The sequence below is a fragment of the Zonotrichia albicollis genome, assembly GCF_047830755.1.
Source record: "Zonotrichia albicollis isolate bZonAlb1 chromosome 34 unlocalized genomic scaffold, bZonAlb1.hap1 SUPER_34_unloc_1, whole genome shotgun sequence".
Lineage (NCBI taxonomy): Eukaryota > Metazoa > Chordata > Aves > Passeriformes > Passerellidae > Zonotrichia > Zonotrichia albicollis.
Genome location: NW_027428338.1, coordinates 32,206 through 44,738, shown reverse-complemented (window position 1 = coordinate 44,738; position 12,533 = coordinate 32,206). Strand labels below are relative to the sequence as shown.

Here is a 12,533-nt window from a genome sequence, read left to right as displayed (position 1 = left end):
AAAGGTGGAGTTTGGGGGGATTTGGGGGATTTGGGGGATTTGGGATACTTTGGGGGCTGTTTCTGGGGGTATTTTGGGGTGGGTTTGGGGTGGATTTGGGATATTTTGGGGGCTGGTTTGGGGCTGTTTTTGGGGGTATTTTGGGGGCTGGTTTGGGGGTGGATTTGGGATATTTTGAGGGCTGTTTTTGGGGTATTTTGGGGTGGAATTTGGGCTGGTTTTGGGGTGGATTTGGGATATTTTGGGGGCTCTTTCTGGGGTGGATTTGGGATATTTTGAGGGCTGTTTTGGGGTATTTTGGGGGCTGGTTTGGGGCTGGTTTTGTGATATTTTTGGTGTATTTTGGGGTGGAATTGGGGCTGTTTTTGGGGTGGATTTGGGATATTTTAGGGGCTGGTTTGGGGCTGTTTTTGTGATATTTTTGGTGTATTTTGGGGTGGAATTGGGGCTGGTTTTGGGGTGGATTTGGGATATTTTAGGGGCTGGTTTGGGGCTGTTTTTGGGATATTTTTGGGGTATTTTGGGGTGGAATGTATTTTGGGGTGGAATTGGGGCTGGTTTTGGGGTGGATTTGGGATATTTTGGGGGCTGTTTTTGGGGTGGATTTGGGGTATTTTGAGGGCTGTTTCTGGGGTGGATTTGGGGTATTTTGGGGGCTGGTTTGGGGTGGATTTGGGGCTGGTTTTGGGGTGGATTTGGGATATTTTAGGGGCTGGTTTGGGGCTGTTTTTGGGGTATTTTGGGGGCTGGTTTGAGGCTGTTTTTGGGGTATTTTGGGGGCTGGTTTTGGGTTATTTTGAGGGCTGTTTCTGGGGTATTTTGGGGTGGATTTGGGGCTGTTTTTGGGATATTTTTGGGATATTTTGGGGTGGAATTGGGGCTGTTTTTGGGGTGGGTTTGGGATATTTTGGGGGCTGTTTTTGGGGTATTCTGGGGTGGATTTGGGATATTTTAGAGGCTGGTTTTGGGGCTGTTTTGGGGTATTTTGGGGTGGAATTGGGGCTGGTTTTGGGGTGGATTTGGGATATTTTGGGGTATTCTGGGGTGGATTTGGGATATTTTAGAGGCTGGTTTTGGGGCTGTTTTGGGGCTATTTTGGGGTGAATTTGGAGCTGTTTTTGGGGTGGATTTGGGGCTGGTTTTGGGGTGGATTTGGGATATTTTGGGGGCTGTTCTTGGGGTATTGCGGGGTGAATTTGGGGCTGGTTTTGGGGTGGATTTCGGATATTTTGGGGGCTGTTTTTGGGGTGGATTTGGATATTTTGGGGGCTATTCTTGGGGTATTGCGGGGTGAATTTGGGGCTGGTTTTGGGGTGGATTTCGGATATTTTGGGGGCTGTTTTTGGGTGGATTTGGGATATTTTGAGGGCTGTTTTTGGGGTGGATTTGGGGTATTTTGAGGGCTGTTTTTGGGGTATTTTGGGGTGGATTTGGGGCTGTTTTTGGGGTGGATTTGGGATATTTTGAGGGCTGTTTTGGGGTGTTCTGGGTGGGTTTGGGGCTGACCCTGCCCCCCAGACATGTACCAGATCGGGCAGCAGACGCGGGCGCACGAGGGCAGCGTGTTCGCGCTGTGCCGCCGCCGGGACGGGACCGTGCTCAGCGGCGGCGGGAAGGACCGGAGGCTGCTCAGCTGGAGCGCCAGCCTGGAGCTGCTGCACGAGGTGGAGGTGGGCAGAGCCCAGAGCCCCAAAAACCGCCCTTGGTGCCCCAAAAAACAGCCCCAAAACCCCAAAAACCGCCCTTGGTGCCCCAAAAAACAGCCCCAAAACCCCAAAAACCTCCCTTGGTGCCCCAAAACCCAAAAACTGCCCTTGGTGCCCCAAAAAACAGCCCCAAGAACCATAAAAATCTCCCTTGGTGCCCCAAAAAACAGCCCCAGGAACCATAAGAATCTCCTTTAGTGCCCCAAAATCTCCCTTAGTGCCCCAAAATCTCCATTGGTGTCCCAAAAATCTCCCTTGGTGCCCCAAAAAACAGCCCCAGAACCCCAAAAACCGCCCTTAGTGCCCCAAAACCCCAAAAACCGCCCTTGGTGCCCCAAAAAACAGCCCCAAAACCCAAAAACCGCCCTTGGTGCCCCAAAACCTCCCTTAGTGCCCAAAAAAACAGCCCCAAAACCCCAAAAACCTCCCTTGGTGTCCCAAAAAACAGCCCCAAAACCCCAAAAACTGCCCTTGGTGTCCCAAAAAACAGCCCAAAACCCCAAAACCCGCCCTTGGTGCCCCAAAAAACAGCCCCAAAACCCCAAAAACCGCCCTTGGTGCCCAAAAAAACAGCCCCAGAACCCCAAAAACCACCCTTGGTGCCCCAAAAACCTCCCTTGGTGCCCAAAAAACATCCCCAAAACCGCCCTTGGTGCCCCAAAAACCTCCCTTGGTGCCCCAAAACCTCCCTTGGTGTCCCAAAAATCTCCCTTAGTGTCCCAAAAAACAGCCCCAAAACCCCAAAAGCGCCCTTGGTGCCCCAAAAGCGCCCTTGGTGCCCCAAAACCCCAAAACCGCCCTTGGTGCCCTAAAAACCTCCCTTGGTGCCCCAAAATCTCCCTTGGTGTTCCAAAAATCTCCTTTAGTGCCCCAAAAAACAGCCCCAGGAACCATAAAAATCTCCTTTAGTGCCCCAAAATCTCCCTTGGTGCCTCAAAAATCTCCTTTAATGCCCCAAAATCTCCCTTGGTGCCCTAAAAATATCCCTGGGTAGCCAAAAATCTCTTTTAGTGCCCTAAAAATCTCCCTTGGGTGTTTCTGACGGGGTTTTTGGGGTCCCCCATTCCCTGAACCCTTTGGGGTGTTTCTAACGGGATTTTTGGGGTCGTTTTGGGGTTCCCAGCTCCCCAAGCCCTCAGGATGGTTCTAACGGGATTTTTGGGGTCCCCAGCTCCCAAGAGTTTTGGGGGTTTCTAATGGGATTTTTTTGGATTTTTTGGGATCTCCAGCTCCCCGAGAGCTTTGGGGGGTTTCTAACGGGATTTTTTGGGATTTTTGGGGTGCCCAGCTCCCCGAGAGCTTTGGGGTGTTTCCAACGGGATTTTTGGGATTTTTTGGGGTCCCCAGCTCCCCGAGAGCTTTGGGGGTTTCTAACGGGATTTTTTGGGGATTTTTGGGTTCCAGCTCCCCGAGAGCTTCGGCGCCGTGCGCACGATCGCCGAGGGTCCCGGCGAGGAGCTGCTGGTGGGCACCACGCGGAACGCGCTGCTGAGGGGCTCGCTGGCTGCGGCTTCACCCCCATCGTGCAGGTGGGATTCGGGGGGTCCCCGGGGTGGTTTTGGGGTGCTCGGGGTGGTTTTGGGGTCCCCGGGGTGGTTTTGGGGTGCCCGGGGTGGTTTTGGGATGCCTGGAGTGGTTTTGGGGGTCCTCCATTCCCTGAGCCCTTTGGGGTGTTTCTGATGGGATTTTTGGGCTTGTTTTTGGGGTGCCCCGTTCCCTGAACCCCTCAGGATGGTTCTGATGGGGTTTTTGGGGTCCCCCGTTCCCTGAAGCCTTTGGGGTGCCTCTGACGGGGGTGTTTGGGGTCGTTTTTGGGGTCCCCGTAGCTCCCCGAGAGCTTTGGATGATTCTGAGGGGGTATTTGGGTTGTTTTTGGGGTCCCCCATTCCCTGAACCCTTTGGGGTGTTTCTGATGGGATTTTTGGGTCGTTTTTGGGGTCTCCCGTTCCCTGAGCCCCTCAGAATGGTTCTGATGGGGTTTTTGGGGTCGTTTTTGGGGTCCCCCAGCTCCCTGTGCCCTTTGGGTGGTTCTAAGGGGATTTTTTGGGGTCCCCCGTTCCCTGAACCCTTTGGGGTGTTTCTGACGGGATTTTTGGGGTCGTTTTTGGAGTTTCCAGCTCCCCGAGCCCTCAGGATGGTTCTAATGGGATTTTTGGGGCTGGTTTTGGGGTCCCCCATTCCCTGAACCCTTTGGGGTGTTTCTAACGAGGTTTTCGGGGTGGTTTTTGGGGTGCCCCGTTCCCTGAACCCTTTGGGTTTTTTCTAACGGGGTTTTTGGGGTCGTTTTTGGGGTCCCCGGTTCCCTGAGCCCTTTGGGGTGTTTCTGATGGGGTTTTTGGGGTCGTTTTTGGGGTCCCCCAGCTCCCTGTGCCCTTTGGGTGTTTCTAAGGGGATTTTTTGGGGGTCCCCCGTTCCCTGAACCCTTTGGGGTGTTTCTGATGGGATTTTTGGGGTTGTTTTTGGGGTCCCCCGTTCCCTGAGCCCCTCAGGATGGTTCTGATGGGGTTTTTGGGGTCCCCGTAGCTCCCCGAGAGCTTTGGATGGTTCTGAGGGGGTATTTGGGGCTGTTTTTGGGGTCCCCCATTCCCTGAGCCCCTCAGGGTGGTTCTAATGGGATTTTTGGGGTTGTTTTTGGGGTCCCCCAGCTCCCTGTGCCCTTTGGGTGGTTCTAAGGGGATTTTTGGGGCTGGTTTTGGGGTCCCCCATTCCCTGAGCCCCTCAGGATGGTTCTGATGGGGTTTTCGGGGTGGTTTTTGGGGTCCCCCAGCTCCCTGAGCCCCTCAGGGTGTTTCTAACGGGGTTTTCGGGGTGGTTTTTGGGGTGCCCCTGCCCGAACCCCCCCAGGGTCACACGGACGAGGTTTGGGGTCTGGCCACGCACCCCAACTGCTGCCGCTTCCTCACCTGCGGCCACGACCGGCAGCTGTGCCTGTGGGACGGCCGGGAGCACGCGCTGGCCTGGAGCCTGGCCCTGGAGGTGGGCTGGGACCCCCAAATTGGGGAGGGGGACACCCCAAAGGGGGGCAGGAGTGAGATTTGGGGGGGTTTGGGGTCAGTAATGGGGGTGTAGAAGGGTTGGGTCACTCCTGATTGGAGCCTGGCGCTGGAGGTGGGCTGGGACCCCCGAATTGGGGAGGGGGACACACTGGGGGGGGGGTCAGGAGTGAGATTTGGGGGGGTTTTGGGGCGGATTTAGGGTCGGTAATTGGGGTACAGAAGGGTTGGGGACAAAGGAACAGGAGTGTGTCCTGATTGGAGCCTGGCACTGGAGGTGCGAGGGGACCCCCAAATTGGGGAGGGGGACACACCAAAGGGGGGCAGGAGTGAGATTTGGGGGGGGTTGGGGGGATTTGGGAGGGGGGTTGGGGGGATTTGGGAGGGGGGTTGGGGTCTATAGTGGGGGTACAGGGCTGTGGGGGCAAGGGACTGGGAACATGCCCTGGCCTGGAGCCTGGCACTGGAGGTGTGAGGGGACCCCCGAATTGGGGAGGGGGACACACTGGGGGGGGCAGGAGTGAGATTTGGGGGGATTTAGGGTCGTTAATGGGGTACAGAAGGGTTGGGTCACTCCTGATTGGAGCCTGGCGCTGGAGGTGGGCTGGGACCCCCGAATTGGGGAGGGGGACACACTGGGGGGGGTCAGGAGTGAGATTTGGGGGGATTTGGGGTCGGTAATTGGGGTACAGAAGGGTTGGGGACAAGGGAACAGGAGCGTGTCCTGATTGGAGCCTGGCACTGGAGGTGCAAAGGGACCCCCAAATTGGGGAGGGGGACACACTGGGGGGGGCCAGGAGTGGGATTTGGGGGGGTTTGGGGTCTCTAATGGGGGTACAGAAGGGTTGGGTCACTCCTGATTGGAGCCTGATGCTGGAGGTGGGATGGGACCCCCGAATTGGGGAGGGGGACACCCCAAAGGAGGGCATGACTGAGATTTGGGGGTGTTTGGGGTCAGTAATGGGGGTACAGGGCTGTGGGGACAAGGGACATAGAGCAGGCGCTGGCCTGGAGCCGGAGGTGGAGGTGGGACCCCCAAACTGGGGAGGGGGACACACCGGGGGGGGGGCAGGAGTGGGATTTGGGGAGGTTTTGGGGGGATTTAGGGTCGGTAATGGGGGTACAGAAGGGTTGGGTCACTCCTGATTGGAGCCTGGCGCTGGAGGTGGGCTGGGACCCCCGAATTGGGGAGGGGGACACCCCAAATGGGGGCAGGAGTGAGATTTGGGGGGATTTGGGGTTGGTAATTGGGGTATAGAAGGGTTGGGTCACTCCTGATTGGAGCCTGGCACTGGAGGTGGGACCCCCGAATTGGGGAGGGGGACACACTGGGGGGGGCAGGAGTGAGATTTGGGGGGATTTGGGGGGGATTTGGGGTTGGTAATGGGGGTACAGAAGGGTTGGGTCACTCCTGATTGGAGCCTGGCACTGGAGGTGGGCTGGGACCCCCAAATTGGGGAGGGGGACACACTGGGGGGGGTCAGGAGTGAGATTTGGGGGGGTTTTGGGGGGTTTAGGATCGGTAATTGGGGTACAGAAGGGTTGGGGACAAGGGAACAGGAGCGTGTCCTGATTGGAGCCTGGCACTGGAGGTGGGACCCCCAAATTGGGGAGGGGGACACCCCAAAGGGGGGCAGGAGTGAGATTTGGGGGGGTTTGGGGTCGGTAATGGGGGTACAGAAGGGTTGGGTCACTCCTGATTGGAGCCTGGCACTGGAGGTGGGCTGGGACCCCCGAATTGGGGAGGGGGACACACTGGGGGGGGTCAGGAGTGAGATTTGGGGGGGTTTTGGGGGGTTTAGGATCGGTAATTGGGGTACAGAAGGGTTGGGGACAAGGGAACAGGAGCGTGTCCTGATTGGAGCCTGGCGCTGGAGGTGGGCAGGGACCCCCAAATTGGGGAGGGGGACACACTGGGGGGGGTCAGGAGTGAGATTTGGGGGGGTTTTGGGGGGATTTGGGGTCGGTAATGGGGGTACAGAAGGGTTGGGTCACTCCTGATTGGAGCCTGGCGCTGGAGCTGGGACCCCCAAATTGGGGAGGGGGACACACTGGGAGTGAGATTTGGGGGTGTCTGGGGGGATTTGGGGTCTGTAATGGGGGTCCAGAAGGGCTGGGGAGGGACCAGGATCACACCCTGGGCTGGAGGTGGGATGGGACCCCCGAATTGGGGAGGGGGACACACTGGGGGGGGTCAGGAGTGAGATTTGGGGGGGTTTTGGGGTTGGTAATGGGGGTACAGAAGGGTTGGGTCACTCCTGATTGGAGCCTGGCGCTGGAGGTGGGCAGGGACCCCCGAATTGGGGAGGGGGCGGCAGGGGAGTGGTCAGGTGTGAGATTTGGGGGGTCTGGGGGGATTTTGGGGGGTTTGGGGTCTGTAATGGGGGTCCGGAAGGGCTGGGGAGGGACCAGGATCACACCCTGGGCTGGAGGTGGGCTGGGACCCCCAAATTGGGGAGGGGGACACACCGGGGGGGGCAGGGGGAGGTCAGGGGGTGCTTTGGGGGGGCCAGGAGCCCTTTTTGGGGGGCTTTGGGGGGTCAGGGGGTGCTTTGGGCACAAGGGACCAGGAGCACCCCCAGGCTGGGGACCCCCGAATTGGGTCTGGGGGCGCAGAGCCCGGTTTGGGGTGCGGGGGGGGGTTGGGTACCCCCAGTTTGGGGTCCCCTTCCGTGACCCCTCCCCACCCCCAGGACACCGGGCTGTGCGCGGACTTCCACCCCGCGGGACACGTGGTGGCCGTGGGGCTGCTGAGCGGGAGGTGAGGGACGGACAGGGGGACACCGGGACGGACAGAGGGACACCGGGACGGACAGGGGACACCGGGACAGACAGGGGAATGGGGGGGACATGGAGGGGACAGGGGGACAGAGGGACATGGGGGACAGGGGGGATGTGGGGCTGCTGAGCGGGAGGTGAGGGACAGAGGGACGGACAGGGGGACACTGGGACAGACAGGGGGACACTGGGACAGACAGGGGGACACCGGGACAGACAGAGGGACAGACAGGGGGACACTGGGATGGGCAGGGGGACACCGGGACGGACAGGGGGACAGAGGGACACTGGGACGGACAGGGGGACAGAGGGACACTGGGACGGACAGGAGGACACCAGGACGGACAGAGGGACACCAGGACGGATAGAGGGACAGAGGGACAGACAGGGGGACACCGGGACGGACAGAGGGACGGACAGAGGGACATGGGGGGACATGGGGGACAGAGGGACAGAGAGGGGGACAGGGGGACACCGGGAGGGACAGAGGGACAGACAGGGGGACATGGGGACGGACAGAGGGACAGAGGGACAGTGGGATGGGCAGGGGGACAGAGGGACAGAGAGGGGGACACCGGGATGGACAGGGGGACGGACAGAGGGACATGGGGACAGACAGGGGGACATGGGGACACCGGGACGGACAAGGGGACAGAGGGACAGACAGGGGACAGGGGACGGACAGAGGGACATGGGGACGGACAGGGGGACAGAGGACAGGGGGACACTGGAGGGGAGACAGAGGAGCATGGGGAGCAGGAGGACATGGGGGGACATAAGGGGGACACGGGGACGGACAGGAGGACAGCAGGATAGACAGGAGGACGGGGAGGACACGGGGACATCAGGGGGACAGTGCCCACATCCCCCTGTCCCCCCATGTCCCTGTGTCTGTGTCCTGCTGTCCCCATGTCTGTCCCTGTGTCCCCCTGTCTGTACCCTGTCCCCCCTGTCTGTCCCCTGTCTGTCCCTGTCCCCTGTCTGTCCGTGTCCCCCTCTCTGTCCCCTGTCCCCCTGTCTGTCCTGGTGTCCCCCTGTCTGTACCCTGTCCCCCCTGTCTGTCCCCTGTCCCCTGTCTGTCCCCCTGTCTGTCCTGGTGTCCCCGTGTCTGTCCCGTCCCCCTGTCTGTCCCCTGTCCATCCCCATGTCCCCCTGTCCGTCCCTGTCCCCCTGTCTGTCCCCATGTCCCCCTGTCTGTCCCCGTCCCCTGTCTGTCCCGTGTCCCCTGTCTGTCCCATGTCCCCCTGTCTGTCCCCTGTCCCCTGTCCGTCCGTGTCCCCTGTCTGTCCCTGTGTCCCCCTGTCCCCTGTCCATCCCCATGTCCTCTGTCTGTCCGTGTCCCCCTGTCTGTCCGTGTCCCAGGTGGCTGGTGCTGGACACGGGCACTCGGCAGCTCCTGGCCGGGGGCTCTGATGGCAACGAGCAGCTCTCGGTGGTTCGCTTCTCACCGGGTGAGCCCCAGAGTGTCCCCAAAGTGTCCCTGAAGTGCCCCTGACCCTCCCCCAACCCCCCCCAATGTCTGAGACCCCCCCCAATGCGCCCCCTCCCCTCAATTTCAGACGGGACCTTCCTGGCCATCGGCTCCCACAATTTCATTTACATTTACATCCCTGTGTGGGACCCTCGCCCCCAAACCCCCCCAATATGTGGGACTCCCTGACCCCCCCAATGTGTGAGACCCCCTCTGACCCCCCCAATGTGTGAGACCCCCCTGACCTCCCTCATATGTGAGACCCCCCCCCCCGACCCCCTCAATGTCCCCCCCCTCAATTGCAGACGGGACCTTCCTGGCCATCGGCTCCCACGACAATTTCATTTACATTTACAGCATTGTGTGGGACCCCCACCCCCAAACCCCCAAACCCCCCAATATCTGGGACCCCTGACCCCCCCCGACCCCCCCAATATGTGGGACCCCCCGACCCCCCCCATGTGTGACACCCCCTGACCCCCCAATGTCCCCCCCCCCCAATTGCAGACAGGACCTTCCTGGCCATTGGCTCCCACAATTTCATTTACATTTACATCCCTGTGTGGGACCCCTGCCCGCCCCCAAACCCCCCAATGTGTGGGACCCCCTGACCCCCCCAATGTGTGAGACCCCCCCCTGACCCCCAATATGCCCCTCCCCTCAATTCCAGACAGGACCTTCCTGGCCATTGGCTCCCACAATTTCATTTACATTTACATCCCTGTGTGGGACCCCCGCCCCCAAACCCCCAATGTGTGGGACCCCCAGACCCCTCCCTGACCCCCCCAATATGTGGGACCCCCTGACCACCCCAATGTGCGAGACCCCCCCCTGACCCCCCAATGCCCCCTCCCCTCAATTGCAGACAGGACCTTCCTGGCCATCGGCTCCCACAATTTCATTTACATTTACATCCCTGTGTGGGACCCCCGCCCCCAAACCCCCAAATGTGTGGGACCCCCTGACCCCCCCCAACCCCCCCATTGTGTGGGACCCCCCCCTAATGTGTCAGACCCCTCCCGACCCCCCCAATGTGTGAGAGCCCCCCCAATGCGCCCCCTCCCCTCAATTTCAGACAGGACCTTCCTGGCCATTGGCTCCCACAATTTCATTTACATTTACATTACTGTGTGGGACCCCTGCCCGCCCCCAAACCCCCCAATATGTGGGACCCCCTGACCCCCCCGACCCCCCCATTGTGTGGGACCCCCCCCTAATGTGTCAGACCCCCCCCTGACCCCCCAATATGCCCCTCCCCTCAATTGCAGACGGGACCTTCCTGGCCATCGGCTCCCACGACAATTTCATTTACATTTACAGCGTGGCCGAGGGCGGCCGCAAGTTCAGCCGCTTCGCCGCTGCACCGTGAGTCTGGGGGCTCTGGGGGGGGCTCTGGGGGGGGCTCGGGGGGTCCCCAAATCTCCCTGACCCCCCCATGCCACCCCCAGGGCCACTCGAGCTTCATCACCCACCTGGACTGGTCCAAGGACGGGCGCTTCATCATGTCCAACTCGGGGGATTATGAGATTCTCTATTGTGAGTCTGGGGGCTTGGGGGGGCTCCCCCTGGGGGGAACGGGACCCTCTGACCCTGCCGAGACCCCCCTGACCCTGATGGGACCCCCAAACTTTGGGGTCTCGCTTTCCCTGCCCCTCCCCAAATTTTGGGGGTCTCATTTTCTCCCCCATTCTCAGATTTTTAGGATTTCATTTTCCTCTCATTCCCAAATTTTGGGGGGCTCATTTCCCCCTCTCATTCCCAAATTTTGGGGGGGTTTCCCTTTCTCTCCCCCCTCCTTCATTTTGAGTGCCTTTCATTGCCCTCACCCACCCACCCAAATTTTGGGGGGGGTTTCACTGCCCACCACCCCAGATTTTGGGGTGCATCTCTCCCACCCCCAACCCCAAATTTTGAGGGGATTTTACTGCCCACCCCCCAAATTTTGGGGGAGTTTTCACTGCTCTCAAACCCCAGATTTTGGGGTGAATCTCTCCCATCCCCAACCCCAAATTTTGAAGGGATTCCACTGCCCACCCTCCCCAAATTTTGGGGTGAAGCTCTGCCACCCCCAACCCCAAATTTTGAGGGGATTTTACTGCCCACCCTCCAAATTTTGGGGTGAATCTCTCCCACCGCCAACCCCAAATTTTAAAGGGATTTCACTGCCCACCCCCCCAAATTTTGGGGTGAATCTCTCCCATCCCCAACCCCAAATTTTGGGTGATTTCACTGCCCCCCACCCAAATTTCGAAGTGATTCCACTGCCCACCCCCACCCCACATTTTGGGGTGGATTTCTCCACCCCCAACCCCAAATTTTGAGGGGATTTTACTGCCCACCCCCCCCCCATTTTGGGGTGAATCTCTCCCACCCCCAACCCCAAATTTTGAGGGGATTTCACTGCCCACCCCCCAAATTTTGGGGGGTTTTCACTGCTCCCAAACCCCTCATTTTGGGTGCATCTCTCCCCCTCCCCACCCCACATTTTGGGGGTCTCTCCCCCCATTTCAGGGGACGTGGCCGGGGCTGCAAGCTGCTGCGGAACCGCTTCGAGAGCCGCGACCGCGAGTGGGCGTCCTACACCTGCGTGCTGGGCTTCCACGTCTTCGGTGGGTCTGGGGGCTCAGGGGGGCGCCCGGGGGGCTTTTGGGGTCCCCCTGAACCCCCTGTGTGTCCCAGGGGTGTGGCCGGACGGCTCTGACGGCACCGACATCAACTCCCTGTGCCGCTCGCACCACGAGCGCGTGGTGGCCGTGGCCGACGACTTCTGCAAGGTTCACCTGTTCCAGTACCCCTGTGCCCGGCCCAAGGTGGGCAGGGGGCTCTGGGGGGCGTGGGGGGCTTGGTATGGGGCTTATGGGGGCCCCAGACCCCGATTTGGGGGGTCTCAGACCCAGATTTGGGGGGTTCCTGGGGTCCAATTTGGGGGATCAGGAGCTGTGATTGGGTGAGGTTCACCTGTTCCAGTACCCCTGTGCCCGGCCCAAGGTGGGCAGGGGGCTCTGGGGGCGTGGGGGGCTCGGTATGGGGGTCCCAGACCCCGATTTGGGGGGTCTCAGACCCAGATTTGGGGGGTTCCTGGGGTCCAATGTGGGGGATCGGGAGCTGTGATTGGGTGAGGTTCACCTGTTCCAGTGCCCCTGTGCCCGGGCCAAGGTGGGCAGGGGGCTCTGGGGGGCGTGGGGGGCTCGGTATGGGGGTTATGGGGGTCCCAGACCCCGATTTGGGGGATCTCAGACCCAGATTTGGGGGGTTCCTGGGGTCCAATTTGGGAGATCGGGAGCTGTGCTTGGGTGAGGTTCACCTGTTCCAGTGCCCCTGTGCCCGGCCCAAGGTGGGCAGGGGGCTCTGGGGGGCATGGGGGGCTCGGTATGGGGGTCCCAGTCCCAGTTTGGGGGGTCTCAGACCCAGAATTGGGGGGCAGGAGGGTCCTGATTGTGCCAGGTTCACCTGTTCCAGTGCCCCTGTGCCCGGCCCAAGGTGGGCAGGGGGCTCTGGGGGTCCTGGGGAAGGGTCTCAGTCCCCAGTTTGGGGGTCCCAGACTCTGATTTGGGGGGCAGGGGTCTCCAGATGCACAGGCTGAGT

At 60.0% G+C, this 12,533-nt stretch overlaps 1 protein-coding gene across 1 annotated transcript in view; it reads left to right on the top strand.

Moving 5' to 3' along the window:
- Positions 1–12,533, top strand: part of EML3 (EMAP like 3) — a 29,537-nt gene that overhangs the window by 16,471 nt on the left and 533 nt on the right. Inside the window, 12 exon segments of the mRNA XM_074533741.1 lie at positions 1,519–1,670; positions 3,111–3,210; positions 3,213–3,235; positions 4,551–4,682; positions 7,393–7,460; positions 8,840–8,928; positions 10,217–10,300; positions 10,303–10,313; positions 10,397–10,484; positions 11,460–11,468; positions 11,471–11,557; positions 11,628–11,758. Of these exon segments, the coding sequence (XP_074389842.1) occupies positions 1,519–1,670; positions 3,111–3,210; positions 3,213–3,235; positions 4,551–4,682; positions 7,393–7,460; positions 8,840–8,928; positions 10,217–10,300; positions 10,303–10,313; positions 10,397–10,484; positions 11,460–11,468; positions 11,471–11,557; positions 11,628–11,758 (974 nt within the window).